This window comes from Pyrus communis, chromosome 3, assembly GCF_963583255.1.
Source record: "Pyrus communis chromosome 3, drPyrComm1.1, whole genome shotgun sequence".
NCBI lineage: Eukaryota > Viridiplantae > Streptophyta > Magnoliopsida > Rosales > Rosaceae > Pyrus > Pyrus communis.
The window spans coordinates 603,278-619,466 of NC_084805.1; the positions used below are offsets into that span (position 1 = coordinate 603,278).

A 16,189-nucleotide genomic window follows, 5' to 3' on the forward strand; every position below is an offset into this window, starting at 1 on the left:
TGCCTCTTTGATATGTCAATCCAACACTACTTTCATTATACAATGTGCAACTTTGTATTTTTATTTTTTCACAAGTGATATTCTACACTAATTTACATTAAGGAGCGGACGGATGACGTTGTGATTTCAAGAGGAAAGTCGTAACCGCCAAAGCAATCTACCGCTTACAAAATTTGACTTTGCTTAATTTATTGTGTTAGACAAGTACTATTCTCGGCCAAAAAAATGTGTAGTTTAAGTTGCTATCACCATTGTTATCACCCTTCTCTTCATATGAGTAGTTCCCGAGATTCTATTGTAGGCTTCGAAAAAATTGTCTCGCTTTAGTTCAAGCATTTTGTTAAATATATAAAAGAAATGATTGAACACATATGTGGGTCAATCAAGAAAAGTCGATTGAATGTCAGTGTGGATTCAATCGAAATTTTAAGTGACTTTTAATCACATATGTCATATTATTGTCACTCATACGAGATTTGTAGCTTACTTGGATTTGTGTTTTGACCTTGTGGTCATTTTCAAATTGTAGGGTTGTTTTTTAAGAGTAGCAGAGATAACAGTTAGAGATGAGGATTTCAAGTGGTGTAGCTGATGTGGGTAGGGCACTCGAGAGTAATTGTATTCTGCTGAATATCTGATAATATTTAGATTTGAGTTTCAATGGATTTTATTTATTTGTTTTAGAGCTTCGTTCTTTTACCATGTGTCGATTTTGAACGTATTTCAAAATCGTTTCAAGACGTGACAATCATAGACTGGGCCAAAAACATAATGGTAGCCACATCATGCACCTTACCAAGGAAGGGTTTGAATGCAAGACCTCTTATAATTAGAGCCCTAATAAAGTTTTAAAATGTTAAGGGATGAACCAAAAATGCCTGTTAAGCTAAAATTGTGGACAAATATGACTAAATTTGACCAAAGAATACGATTAACTTGTACTTAGGGTATGCTGAAAATAATCCATTCAGGGCAAGGAAGACTTTAGTTGCTTGCAACGGAAATTATTCTTTATTTTTTATCATTTATGTGTCAATATCCGCACATATGTGAATATTATATCGAATTCAGCCTATGCACTCAACTCTGGATGATCTGGTTTGTGGAAAGGAATCATCTCCGGATTTTTTCCACATAAATCTCCTCATCAAACAACTTAGATTTTTGAAATTTGATCAAATAGCTAAAAACACGAACATACTTTAAAAATTATAATAATTTTAACCGTCAAATTAAATTTTAAAGATTCGAATTATTTGATAAAGATGATTAGGTGGAAGCTGGTTTGCAATGCAAGCAAGCAGCCATGCACGGCTCTCTAGCTGGCCTTGAGTTGACAGCAGACATGCGCCCTCAAGAAACCAACAGGATCCTCTCGGATCCTTTTGGTGAGGATCTTAGGAATCCGTGAATCGTGTTTGTTTATCGTACATCGTACGATTAATTTTTATCAAGTACTGTTTGTGTTTAATTTTAAATAAAAATATTTAAAATAATTTATAACCGCATGATATATGATAAATGACACAATTTACAAATCTTTTGAATCCTCACAAAAAGGATCTAGAGAAAAATGCATATTAACACATAAGAAAATAACATTAAAATAAGCAAAATGCTGCCAAAATACACAAAGTAGTGCACTTGACTAAATAAGAGTAATGCTAAGTATACCAACTTTTTTTATTAAATTTGTAAAACTTATGATGTGTTACTGATACAAAATAAGAACGTTAATCAACATTTTAACAATAATTTAATCTTCAACAACAACCATGTCATATGATTTGCGAAATATAATATATATATATATGGATTTTTTAGCAGTACCCGAGTAAATAATCATTTGTTAATTCTCAGTACCCGAGTAAATAATCATTTGTTAATTCTTTGTTGTTCATTGAATGTATGCGTTATAACCGGAGAGTGATGACTAATTTATTCCTATCAAAGGGGACTGTAAAGAGTACAGTAACACTAATCTGATAATTTGTTAATTCTTTGATGTTCATTGAATGGAAAATGATCCTCTCCATAATTCGTATCCCTTTTATCAAATTTATCCAATCAATATCCAGATTTTTAAAATTTAATTCAACAGCTAAAAATAAGAAATTCTTTAAAAGTTATAATAATTTTAACTGTTTAATTAAATTTTAAAAGTTTAAATTAATTAATGAGAAAAATTTAGTAGAAAGAATCTGAAAAATATCCCTTTCTCATTAAATGTACGCGTTATAACCGGAACATGATGACTAATTTATTCCTGTCAAAGGGGACTGCAAAGAGTACGGCAACACTAATCTAACTCTCACAAGCAAACGATTCTCATAAATTATTGTTGTTTATTTTTTTTGTTCAAAAATAACAATTCTCACAAGCAAACGAATTTATATATATTAAAAATACAAAATCATGCACATAATAAGATAAATGAAAGAAAAGACAACCCTACTCAATAATTGTCACTAATATGGCAAAAATAGTAAACGGAAATAATAATTAAACACCACTTTACTTTCTTTTTATTTATATATATTATTGTTTAATTATGTTTGTTGTTTTTATTTGATTTTTTTTTAATCTGAAAATAAAAAAATATAAAAAGTACGCATGAGAGGAAAAATTGTGTATGATTATCTTTTTCTAGGGTTTAGGTTTTAGAGTTTAGGAGTCAGGGTCTAACATAAAAATATATAATTTTTTAAAAGTCAATCATGCAAACTTTTTCGAAAGACGAGAACGTATGCAGAATTCATGATCAAGATTATAAAGAAAATGAGTTCCCCTACATGAAGAAGAAACAACCAAAGGATATAATGGGAAAATGAGTCTTTTTAAAATTATTATTAAGAAAAGCAGAAGGGTTCCAAATTTTTACAATAATTAAAGAATTTTAAATTCAAAATGCAAGAATAATTTTTTTTTATTATTATTTAAATTGAAACAGATACGTATGTGATATGCACCCACGAAAGATAAAACCAAAATTTGATTTCTGACGTCCACTAGCAACCAAACATGAAATTACACCACTCATGCATTTCTGAAAGGTGAAGTGAGAGGAGATAAGAATGCTTATTCAATCACTTTCCTTTTGTCCAGGAAAAGGAAATTATGGGATTTAATTGGTTGCAAGTGTGAGACCTAATGATGAAGCATAATATTCGACGTCGTTTTCTCGCGTCTACGTGCACCCATTTGCATGTCAAACCTCACTTCGGAATTTGGCAGGGATTTGTCCATCAAATACTACAGTTTCGCGCCCAACAGTTTATAACCGAAACACGTTAAGATCATCTTCAAGTAACGAAGAGCTAAATGTAACCTTTGGCTATATTTTAGTCCTTTAAAACTTAAATCACTTGTACCTGAGATTTGTCAATAAGTAGAATGATACCACTTCCCTCATTTTCAGTAAAGAACGAAGTTCTTATTTCACACTAACATAACATTATTTGAGTGTATAAACATCATAATCAAATCATTTTATATACTATGCAATCTATTGCAATCTGATCTTGATCGCTCCTAATCTTATGCAATTCTAGGTAACCAAACGTGCTCTCAAGGATAAAAACGACATGGCCTCAACTTCTAACTATATTTTGAAATCCATATTAGAAAAAACTTAAATGAGTTGTTCAAATTAATTATTCCTTTAAACTATGAATTTCTTTTATAGGCTAATTGTCATATGATCCACCTAAATTATTTAAGGCGCTTAGCTAAATTGCTATTAAGGATTAAGGTATCTCTTATCGGCCAAAATATTAACATCAGCATGTATCTAATAGTTGCCTTCTTAACTGAAATTAGACAGTATGGCTGATTTATACTTTGGTTTTGACAGAAGGTATATATCGCTTGCTTTGCTTTGCTTCCCAATTTTGCACGTTACATAGTGTCATCTAAAACCCAAAAGTTAAGCTATTATGTTAAAAGGATCCGACCTCCCAAGTTGGCCATTTGCTTTTGGTTTCTGCCAACTGCATAATGGAAGAAAGACTCGGCCATTTTCCCCTCAACTTTTACTCAACTACGGATTTTTCTGCTATTGTCAATTTCCTCTATCAACTATATTAATCGTCATTTTCCGCTATCGTCATGCTTACCATTATTTCATATAATTTTCCGTCCAAAAAAATGTCACTCTTGTGATTAAATGTGACCCCCATATTTCTACTTTTTCATTTCTTGAAATTTGACATTTTTGATGAAGTTAAATAGATGAAATATTGGAAAACATGATTGTACGTCCGAAATCAGGATAAATTTTTCAGTGTAATCAATACACAGGATGGTACATCACATATTACTATGCAAATGATGGGATATATGTTTTAAAAAGTTAATAACTTAAAGAATAAAATTTCTCACAACTTATATAAAAACACGTGGTGTACCCTCGGTATTCTGATCACAATGAAAAATTTCTTCGAAATCAACCATTAATAATAGTTTGGGAGATTTGATCAATATAAAAGTTCAAAAGAGAAATCAGCAGTGAAGTACAAGATAGAATTGGCAATATACTTAGATGTAAATTAAAATTAACGATACGTTTAAAAATTATAAAGATTTTGCCAGACGGAATTGAAATTGAAATTAAAGAAATGTTGGACCACATGAATTAGTCTGAAGATATAAGGTTTGCCTATTATAACAGGTTGTTCAAATGTTTTCTCTTTCTTTTACTTCTCAAAGTTTTTATTTTTTTATTTTTTTTTAATTTTTTTTATCAACAAAGAAATATATTTATAAACAAAGTTTTTTTTCTTCTCAAAGTTGAAAACGTGATTTCATTAATTGTATTAGAAAAAAAATGATGGGATACCTTCCACTTACAACCTCACTACAAGATTTAAACATAAAACCTCTAATTAACAAATGTTAAAAAATATAATTACACCGTATTATTAGGTGGCAACACCTAGCATATTTATGTATTAAATAATAATTCACACTTTGGCTTCACCCTGGGTAATAGTATTGCAACATCCCTTGAAACTTGTCTCCAATTTAGCAAACCTCAACTTAAATTATCATTTAACTCTTTGAAACTTAATTCATGGCTGATTTTGCTCCTTGCTGTCAAAGTCCATTAACAAATCTGTTAAAACTTTAACGACACAAAAATAGAGCACATTGTTGTTGATACATGTATGTCGCCAAAGAAATTGTTGGAGTTATATTTTTCTTATTTTGGCACGAAAATTTTGAATTAAAAAATAGTATGATTTTTATTAATTTTTCAACCACTAGATACTTATGTATCACACATCAAAGCAACAACGGATCTCATTAGTGCAACATAAAGAGTTTTAAAGGATTTAATAAACAATTTTGATAACAGTAACGACGTGAGACAGAAATTCAATTTAGAGGTTATGTGACAAAATATTAGTTCAAGCAGAATTCGGGTTTAGGAAGAGTCTAGATGTAATGAAATCAAAGTCTTGTTTTCAATGGTAACAGGCTGGATAAGGATACTGGCAACAAAGTCAATTGCCCTCTTCGGCCTTTACTCTTTTAAAATTGTTTTTCTTTTTCCGTGAGACTTTGGGTGATGGTTTCTATCAGCAAAAATGCTGTACTCGATAAACAAAAAAGCCCTTTGGGTAAATTACAAACTATTTTTCTTTCTTTGCTTTGTATAATCTTATTTGTTATTTTATTTATTTTAGTGCGACGATTAAAATTAAATAGAAGTATATAATGGAGAAACATGGCACAGCAAAAGGGCACTTTGTTGAACATGAAGAATTCAGGGGTGAGATTGCTTTTAGGTGGGGAGCATTTTGCTCACCCTCATAAATTATGGTTATGATTCATATACACATAATTATTTGTCACGTGTTTTTTCATTTAACTTCAGTTAATTTTTTTAAATTGAAAAAAATAATGTTGAATGTGAAAAATTAACTAAAGTTAAATAAAAGAACACGTGACAGATAATTAAGTATAATGAATATGCACTATAATTGTGGTGGTGAGAAAAAGCGTTTAACTTTTTGGTGCGGCTACCGTTCTAAACAATTGGAATTTGGAACCTTCAAGTTCCACTCTACCTCTTTCCCATTTGCCCTCTGGAAAATTCCATCCTTTTTATTTTTCTCAGATTCGTTCTTTCTTTTGGCACATTTCTTCTTCCATTTTTAAAGGCTTGTTGACAAAAAATAATTAAAAAATTAAATAAAATAAAATAAAATAAAATTCTGTAAAGGGTTAGTCATAGAAAAAGGAAAAAGAAATTGTTTTCACTAAAAACCTTTTTGTCGTTTCAAATTGAGTAATGTTAAGAAAATTAAAATTTTATATTAAATTTATAAATTAAAGGAATTGTTATTGGCATTTCAAAAATCTTATTTTGCACTCCAAACTTATAATAATTAGAAAGAAAAATACACTTGTGAGGAGTGTAGACTGTGATTTTTAGAATGCTAATAACAATTTCCTAAATTAAATGACATAAAAATTAATAATTAAATTATTACTTAAATATTGATGTACTTATTTCTTATTATAACACTTTATTTAGTTTCTAAATTTAGTATACCTAACTCTCAACCGTCCCCGTCACCATCTCTTCTTCTCGAATATGTTCTTTTTATTGTACTCATTTACATGACATTTTTATGACATATAAATAAAAAGTGCTTATTTATTTTTTGATTAATATAGTTTTAAAATGTCATACATAAATTATTTGTGATTTAATACTATAGTTTAGTGTCATTATTCTTTACTTTTAAGTGAGAGTAAGTTCGATTCACGAATTTGAACCACATTATTATAGCTTATCAAGTATGAGACTTAGTCCACCCTCTCAACTCTTTAATGTAGATATTATTTTTTGTTAAAAAAATTGTATGTATGTAAAAGTTTCTCCCTAATCAAAATTCTGATAAATCAAGACCACACGTTTTGGGTTCCACCATTATATCAAATCAATATACCTTTTGGTCAAACATTAATATTCATTTGCAATGCCACGGGTTACATACACGTCGTTGGTTCTCATCCCAAAAGCTCCTCTGCCTCGCTACCTCCCTGACTCCCTCCTCTCTCTCTCTCTCTGATTAATCTTTGTCTTACCATTTAAAATTTATAACAGTTAATTAAAAGCTCTCTCTTTCTCTCGCTATTTGTGTATTTCATTTCAGTACCCCTGAAAACCATCGCAGAGAGACCAAGAAAACGAAAACAAAGCCGCATACAACTTTGATCATCAGCAACAAACTTGTACGGTTCTGGTACTCTCTCAAAACATCAATCTTCTCCCTTTTTCTCATATAATTATTGTTAGCTGCCCTGTTTTCTTAGAAATGTTTGGTCTTCCTGGTATTGGTCAGTTTAATCTTTCTAAATATTGCTGCAAATTGGTGTCTTTTTTCAGAGCTTAAGTTTTTTATTTCTCCCAAAGTTGCACCTTTCATGTTTTGAGTCCAAAATTTAATCTTCAACATTGTCAAAAGTGTTCCTTTCTTAATTTTAATTTGATCTTTCATTGTTTCTAAAATGGGTTTCTTAAAAAAATTTAGAAAACAAAATTTAAAGGGGTCTCTTTGATTGTTGAAAATTTCCTTCTTTTGTTTGTAATTTTAGTTTTGTTTCTGCTGTGCGCTATACTACTCAGGTGAACTTGCACAGGCTGGTCACATGGTGAAAAATAATAATATAATTTTATTTGGAATTTTTTCTTGAAAAAAAATTGATGGGTTAATTTTTATTTAGAAAGTAAAAAATGGGTTTTATTTAGATTGGGATTCACTGTACTATATATATTTGATTCTGCTGTGTCTCTGCAAGTTTCCTAAGGTGTTGACACATGGCATGGGTTTGTGTTGGTACTCAAGCTTCTTGTCGTTTTACCCCTTCTGTTTTCTTTTTCTTATTTTTTATGTTTCTGTAAATATTGAGGTGTATTGGTATTTGTAAATGCTTATCCTTGTTTCTCTCTCTTCATTGAGGTGGTGGCAGAATCGAGGAACTTTTTCTGTTGGTCTGTGAAGGCGGTGGTGGTGGGATTTTTGGGGTGAGAGTTTTTTGAAATGGTGGGAGAGGGAAACATCAAGGCTGAGGACTTGAACTTGTGCTTTGAGAAGCTGAAGATGGAAGGAAGGGTGATGATCACCGATTGGAAGGATATTCCGATGGAGCTGCTTCTGCAAATCCTGGCGCTTGCCGATGATCAGACGGTGATCACGGCGTCTGGAGTCTGCCGTGGCTGGAGAGATGCTGCTTGCTTGGGCCTTACTCGTCTCTCCCTCTCATGGTATATATATTTTGCCTTCTCTATATTATGTTTTTTACTGTTCAAAGAAAGGAACAAATATGTTAACATCACCTGGTGGCATATGACCTTCGAAAATACGATTTTTCGTTCGTGTGTGTGTGTGTGTGTGTGTGTGTGTGTGTGTGAGTGTGTGTGTGTGTGTGTGTTGGGATTAAGCCCCTGGTTCCAGTAACGTCCAAAATTATCCGCTGTGTGTACACATATTGCTTTGCTAGGTCGTTCTCTGTTTTTGTGTTATCCGTTTGGTGGTGGTGTTGCTCCTTGGGACACAATATGATTCCTTCGGTTGTTTTTATGAATTTAAGTTCATCTGAACGACTGTTTTTAGTTTTAAGATTATAAGAAATTGATGTGAACTGCAAGAGTATGCAGGGTTATGTGACAACGATTCTGTCATTAGGTGATTAGACTGATTGTATTGCTTACCCCTGCTGCGTAGTTGTAAAGATTACAATTGATTAACTTCTCGGAGTTGGTGATTGGCCTGTCTGAGGCTCGTTTCGAATTTCACGTTAATCTAGTGTGGGAGTAGATTTAGTTTGTAATTTGTAGAATGCTTATGCTTATTCGTTCGGTTTTATATCAAGCTGGATTTTCTTTTGTGAACTCACAGGTATTTTGAATCCAGGGTAGTGGCAATTTTTGCAGCTTACCCTATATTAATTTGTGTTGGGTGGTTGCAAATTAATGGTTGCTAGGGTCTAGATACGTTTGCTTATGTTAAGAGCTCGATTCCTTAGATGGAAGGAATCAAGGGGAAACCCTCGTGTAGGATGCCGAATCAAACACGGTTCAAAAAGGAACTAAAAATCTTATTAAATTTTAGGACTATCAAAAGATAGGAACTTAATTTTTCCAGGTGCCAATCCTTCTCCTCTGTTTCCAGAAAGGAGATAAGTGATGTGAATGTTTGTAGAAACTTTATGAATTGATTTAAGTCGTTCTTTTTATTTTAAATGCCAACTTGATTTGTCAAGTATGTTATCAGGTGCACCAAGAACATGAACAGCTTGGTCCTATCTCTGGCTCCTAAGTTTACGAGATTGCAGACTCTAATACTGCGGCAAGATCATAAACCCCAACTTCAGGATAATGCTGTTGAGAGCATTGCAAACTTCTGTCATGACCTGCAGGTCCTGGACCTCAGCAAAAGCTTCAAGCTCAGTGACCGATCCCTATATGCCTTGGCTCACGGGTGCCCAAATCTTACAAAACTAAACATTAGTGGGTGCTCGGCATTCAGTGACATTGCTCTTGAATATCTTGTTGGATTTTGCCAAAAATTGGAAGTCTTGAATCTTTGTGGTTGCGTCAGGAGTGCATCAGACAGGGCATTGCAGGTAAAGCAAAGATTAGATATTTATTTATTTATTTTGTGTATTATCTGAGTTGGCTCTATTAATACTATTAAGATCGCGTGCAGGCTATTGGGCGTTACTGTAGTCAGTTGCAGTCTCTGAATCTTGGTTGGTGTGAGGATGTAAGTGATGTTGGAGTTATGAGTTTGGCACATGGATGCCCTGATCTCAGAACTGTTGATTTGTGCGGCTGTGTCTTAATATCAGGTATTTGTTTTACAATACTCGCTGCCTGTTACAGTTGGTTTTAGTGGTCATATTTCTTTCATGTTATTTTTCCACATGCATGCGTTGATGAGCGCATTGCAAAGTTGTACGTGTTGCTATTATGAAAAGTTGCATAGCCTTGACGGTGCTGCTTCAGAGTCGGTTATCACAGTCCATCGTTAACCTTATGGTAGCCATTTCATGATGTCTCAGTCAAATCCCTAATGGTTTGCTGGAAATTTTTAGGATATGCTCAGTTGACCCGAAAATATTATTGAACCGAAAGGGGAGACCCTAGAATTGAAGGTCTGATGCCTTTATTCTTTGATTGCAGATGATAGTGTGATTGCTTTGGCAAACAGTTGTCCTCATTTGCAATCGCTTGACCTTTACTACTGTAAGAACATTACAGACAAAGCAATGTATTCCTTGGCCCAGAGTCTAGTGAAGAACAAGCCTGCAGCAATGTGGGAATCCCAGAAAGCCAGGAACGACGAGGAAGGGCTTAGGACCCTCAACATCAGCCAATGCACAGCACTCACCCCTTCTGCTGTTCAGGCGGTGTGCGACTCATTCCCTGCACTTCACACCTGCTCTGGAAGGCATTCCCTCATCATTAGCGGCTGTTTGAACTTGACGTCCGTGCATTGCGCCTGTGCTGTCCAAGCTCACCGCACTGCCAACGCCTTTCCTCATTCAGCTCATTGAACCGATGAACGGAGATTAGGGTAACCATCTGGAAAAGTGTTGAAGGGGCCGATAACCCTTAACCACAGTACATGTGTTTGTATTGAGATGTAAGATATTGGTCGCAAATGGGCAGCAACCATTTGTTGGAACCTACGGACTTTATCTTGACTTATGTTATCGGTTTTCGAATATTGAATTATGCAGCATTTTTGGATGCTCGAAAACAAATTTAGTTACTCAAACCCGCTATGGAGGCCGTTCGCTTCTTAGATCACTCACACGTCGACTTGTAAGTAATGGCTGTTGATGCGCCTCCCGTATACAAGTCATTTAACCCTCATTTCCTCAGCTTCCTTGAAACTTTGAAGACAAAACATCTAGCGTACGCAGAACCAAAAATCACTCAGATTAAACCAAAAATCACTCAAATCTGAAGCCGTTGGATTAAGAGTTTACGGTTTCGTAGAACCGTATCACAAGTACAACATGAGTGATTAAACTTGAACTTCCTTATTGGAAGATTGACCACATGTTTCTATACCAGTTACACGCCAGGCATTGGGAACTGGGTGGTAAGAGCTTCAACTCTTGTCTGCAGATCGGACACTCGATCCTTTAGAGAGAACTCCGGGGAAGCTACAAACTTCATAAAGTCTTGAAGCTTCGGTCCTGGAACCATGCGTTTGGCATCTATTGTTATCTGCACGCCCTCATGAATGTGGTCGGCAACTGCTACGAATTCTCTCTCTGTGAACCCTCTCGTCGTCATGGCAGGCGATCCAATGCGAATGCCGCCCGGCACTACAGCACTCTTATCACCTGTTTCATCAGATAACAAGAACTCCAATCAAATTCACTAGTTTAGCCTAATCCTCAAATCCGTTGTCCTTCGTAATCATTTGATCCAAATGGGGACTTAAGACTCACCGGGTACCGAATTCTTGTTAAGGGTGATAGAAGCCATGTCAAGAATTTTCTCTACTCGAGCTCCATCAATACCCTGTTAATAAAGGAGGCGTCAAACAACATTGGTAAATTACATAGGTTATGAACCGATGCAAAAATCCAATTGTAACTTCAATGCTTAACCAAATTCGATAACTTGCAATTTGAGAATAATTATCCTCCATGATGCCGTAATCTTATATTTCATCTACACATGAAGAAAACAAAAACAAAAGAGCCTAAGCTCCGGCAGTGAAGGAATAGTCAAGTCATTAATTCGTCTCACTCATAACCTCTAAATACTAACCTTTCAAGAAAAAGATGTTAAATAGCAAACAATAGCTAAACGTCCACATTTCAGAACAAGCTCTTATATGAGAAGCAATAAGAATTCTATATTGAAGTTAAAACAAATAAATTACTTTAACAATCTAGGAACTTACTAAAGGCCGCAGATCCACAAGAACCAGATGGTTATCGCTTCCACCAGAAACTAGTTTGTATCCAAGTTCAGTCAATCGACTTGCAAGAGCCCTACAATTAGAGACCACCTACAAGGTAGAGTAGCCCCACAAACTTAGGACATGCCTCAGACACTTTTTACATGAGGAAAGTACAATTACAGTACCTGGTTCTGGTAAGCCTTAAATTCTGGGGACTGTGCATACTTCAGGCAAACCGCAAGGCCCCCAATAGTGTGGTTATGAGGACCACCCTACAAAAAGAACTCAAGCCTTTTATCGTTTTATTTTTTCTAAATTCAGAATATAAATGATGAACTCTCACAGAAACAAACAACTGAATAAATATAGTTCCAATTTTTTATCATGCAACAAGTACAACTAACCTGTAAACCTGGAAAAACAGCATTGTTGATGGCAGATTCTAAATCGACCCCAAGAACCGGATCTTTCTTGAAGAAGATCATTCCACCTCTTGGGCCTCTTAAAGACTGAAGAGAAGCGTCTTAAATTTGTCAGATCATCCAATTGTGGATCACAACAAAGAGATCACATGCAAAGATGAAGCATACCAAGTCTAGTGGAGAACAAAAGCGGCACTTTGACATGTTTACGAGTCCATAACTTTTTTGAATTTGAAAAAATTTGGTGAAGTATAAATACACGAGTGAAGAATACCTTGTGTGTTGTTGTGGTCACAATATCGCAGTGGTCAAAAGGATTTGCAAGTACAGAGGCAGCAACAAGCCCACTTATGTGAGCCATGTCCATCATAAGAAAAGCACCAACAGCATCCGCGATCTTCCCATAAAAATAGATGTAATTCATCAGTTGCCAAAGAAACCAGAGTGCTTATAAATGATAATAAATTTCATATTATTATGCACATGAAAATTATACAAGGAATGAGACATAAAATACTAACCTTCCTCATGCGAGGATAGTCAAAATCTCGGGGATAAGCACTAGCCCCAGCAATAATGAGTTTTGGTTTAAATCGGTCAGCCATTTCCTCAAGCTTGTCATAATCAACCAGACCTGGGTTTCGTTTTTGTTTTATTTTGGGAGAAAAAAAACCAACATCATTTCAAAAGCAAATAAATACATATTTAGTACATCTGAAAGACAACATCTTTCTTATTAAAAAAATGAAATGAATTACCTGTGGATTCATTGAGTCGATAAGACATGGACTCAAAATATATGGATGTGCCTGATACCCGCCGTTTAGGAGTCATGAAACCATGAGACAAATGTCCCCCATGAGACAAGTCCAAACCCTAAGTTACATCCACATTATTAGTAGCCACCAATAGGAAAGAGTAAAACAAAGCCAAGAGGACAACTCACCATGAGACGGTCATGAGGTTTAAGAATTGCTGTATAAACTTCGAAATTAGCAGGAGAACCAGATAATGGTTGAACATTAACACCCCACTTCTTTCCATCTAAGTGAAATGCATCCAAAGCCCTTTTTTGGCATAGTGTTTCAAGCTCATCAATGTGCTCATTGCCGCCGTAGTACCTGAATGTACAACCTAATGATGAGATACTAATAATTTTAATAATAGGTGCTTGTTGTACTCGCACTACTCTGAGTCTGAGAATATGTACCTTTTACCTGGTAATCCTTCTGAATACTTGTTCGTGAGACATGAGCCGACTGCCTCCATCACTGCCCGGTAAGTAAAATTTTCAGAGGCAATAAGCTCAAGGCTCTTGAGCTGACGCTCCTTCTCCTTTGTAATAATTGCACGTACCTCAGGGTCAGCCTCACTTAACCCATTGTCCACAAAACTGCTTCCACTGCCTGTAAATCAAATAATAGAATTCATGAACGAGTCATACATAATTCACCAACCAATGATTTGATACTTCATCAGATGCTGGGAAATTCGAGGCTGAACATATTGTTCTTTTGAAGATTTCTTTCTTTTAAAAAGATTGGTTCTTCTTTCAAAGAATTAACTAATGAAATTCTGCAGTTCTACTGAAAGTAGTGATTACGAAACCTCTAAATATTGTGACATATGAGGAAAAGGACTTTTTGTTGTTTTTACAGTGAAAATTGACATCAAAAGTTTTATTACAGCACCATAACACTAGCAATACCAAAACCTAACAAATTCCGAATGAAAACCCTAAAAAATACATATCAATACAATCCACTAACGAAACCACAAATAAACAATCAGAAGTAATTGATATCGTTTCAACTGTTGGAGTATAACTACCTCCGATTTCAGGCAAGGGCACGGAGACAGAAGAAGACGGCCTTCCAGCAGTCAAGCTTCCTTCAATGTAAGAATAATATCTAGCAGTACCGGTACCGGGCTTCACACGACTGAGCTTCAGCTGATGTGAATATCCCGTAAAACTAAGCCCTTTGTTGGGAAAAGCTATTCCCTTTGTCCAAGTGGGTTGTTGAAGAGAACCCATCACTGCAGCTCCACCACAAGCCTGCATCTTGGCTTCCAAATACAATAATACCTCACAAGCGTCCTACAAACTCCACAGAAAACCCTGATACCAATAAATATATACCTACACACACACACACACACACACACATATATATATATATAAAGTATATGTATAGGGCCATATATCTTAATAAACAGAAATTATGCACAAAAATTCACTCCTTAAACTTGTTTTACATATGATGGGGATCTATCTGCAATTCAAAAGGGAAATATTTTGCCAAGCTGGTGAATGAATGAATGAAATTACACTGATAATTTGTTGATAATTTATGCTTTTGGACTGAAGAATGTATAATATAAAGAGGGATTAATAGTAAATTACCTAATAATCAGGTATGGCGGCGAGAGAGCTTCCTTTGCAATCCAGCGTAAGGGAATGAAACACAAAAGGGAAAACGGTGGCAGTGGAGAGGAGAGGGTTTAGTGCCTCAGGGTTTTTGTTCTCAAAACACCCGGTTGGCCAACTTTTATTTTTTAATTAAACAATTCAAACGCGAGGAAAATTTATGGGGACGGAGTTAACTGGTAGGGAATCGACTTTAGAGGGTTACATCAACTGGATTGTCGATACTACCCTCCCACTTGTTAACTTTTGTGGAGATAATGGACGGATTCTGCTAGATCATCAACCACAAATCCAAGTTTGAGATGTAAAAATTATATTGACGTTATAAATTTAAATATAATACTAACATGTATTAATAGAATTATTAACTCGACAATTAGATAATACTAACACGTATTAATAGAATTATCACCTTGATCATCAGATAACGATAGTATTAAATACATAGAAGTATTGTTATCAGTTTCCTAAATTATGCTCATTTTTTAAAGACAAAAATCTGATTTTTCCTCTTAGAAAAATTGTAAATTTATAATGGACAGAATATGTTAGAGTACGTTCATTTACAAGGACTTGGAAGTAATATAACATGTGTTTGTTAACAACCAAATGAATGAATAAAAATACCAGGGACCTATTGGTTTTTGGATGCCTAAAAAATTAAAGGTATCCTATTTATTTCATGCTTATTTCTTCTTAAACTAATTTCTCCTTGTCTTTATACTATGTAAGTAAACATGCTCTTACTTTATTTTCTCCTTTGGTTCACGTGATAACTTTCTTTACAACCCGGAGGCCTCCCTGCTTTAGATTAAAGGAAAATATGCATCTCTATACAAATAATTTCATGTAAGGTTAAGATTTTGGGACACAAGTTTCTTTTTCCAAAATTAAGAAAAATAATTTCATGCTTACAAATTTTCATGTACAACTAAGATCAAGAGACTCGCGTTTTTTTTATTACATTATTACAGGGCTCACTTTATACTCTATTTCAAAAATTCAACTGTCTATTTAAGAATACTCTAATAGATGATATTAATAAAAATTCATCTAAATCGAAAACCATATTTGACCGTCAGACTAAATATAGTATTTCTGTTTATTTTCTTCACTACTAACGTGTATATTAACGATTATGAATGAATTTTTGCAAAAATAATTACAAACTAGAAATGGTATTTTTTTACTCGTTCATTCTTTTCACTACTATATTGACAGTTTTAATATTTTCAAAAATATTTTATCAATAGTACTAATATTTAATATACTGAATTATAAATTAACTTAACTAAAATTTTAAACGACTTACTCAGGTAAATATCTAAAGTACGGGCCATATATACTTTCAACCCTTCAAGTAAACAAATACGAAACTTCTTACTCGAATTGTAAGG

General features: G+C 34.3%; 2 protein-coding genes across 6 annotated transcripts; one reads left to right on the forward strand and one right to left on the reverse strand.

Moving 5' to 3' along the window:
* Window positions 1-7,022: 7,022 nt before the first annotated feature.
* On the forward strand, window positions 7,023-10,790 carry LOC137727853 (F-box protein SKP2A-like). 3 transcript variants are annotated; one of them, XM_068466684.1, is made up of 5 exons: window positions 7,023-7,256; window positions 7,974-8,278; window positions 9,288-9,639; window positions 9,723-9,864; window positions 10,199-10,790. In XM_068466684.1, the coding sequence occupies exons 2-5, from the start codon at window positions 8,055-8,057 to the stop codon at window positions 10,570-10,572; spliced, it is 1,092 nt and encodes a 363-aa protein (XP_068322785.1). In that variant the 5' UTR covers window positions 7,023-7,256; window positions 7,974-8,054; the 3' UTR covers window positions 10,573-10,790. The 3 variants fall into 3 exon arrangements, with proteins under 3 accessions (XP_068322785.1, XP_068322786.1, XP_068322787.1); XM_068466685.1 differs by having other exon boundaries at window positions 7,984-8,278; XM_068466686.1 differs by having other exon boundaries at window positions 7,023-7,245; window positions 7,984-8,278.
* A 153-nt stretch (window positions 10,791-10,943) lies between these two features.
* Window positions 10,944-15,017, reverse strand: LOC137727852 (serine hydroxymethyltransferase 3, chloroplastic-like). Of its 3 annotated transcripts, none has more exons than XM_068466683.1 (12): window positions 14,769-15,017; window positions 14,195-14,483; window positions 13,575-13,770; window positions 13,311-13,485; window positions 13,123-13,240; window positions 12,886-12,998; window positions 12,639-12,761; window positions 12,347-12,451; window positions 12,128-12,214; window positions 11,943-12,050; window positions 11,482-11,554; window positions 10,944-11,373 (listed from the first exon to the last, which is right to left on the reverse strand). In XM_068466683.1, the coding sequence occupies exons 2-12, from the start codon at window positions 14,424-14,426 to the stop codon at window positions 11,099-11,101; spliced, it is 1,605 nt and encodes a 534-aa protein (XP_068322784.1). In that variant the 5' UTR covers window positions 14,427-14,483; window positions 14,769-15,017; the 3' UTR covers window positions 10,944-11,098. The 3 variants fall into 3 exon arrangements, with proteins under 3 accessions (XP_068322784.1, XP_068322783.1, XP_068322782.1); XM_068466682.1 differs by having other exon boundaries at window positions 14,195-14,504; XM_068466681.1 differs by having other exon boundaries at window positions 14,195-14,462; window positions 14,769-15,014.
* Window positions 15,018-16,189: the final 1,172 nt, after the last annotated feature.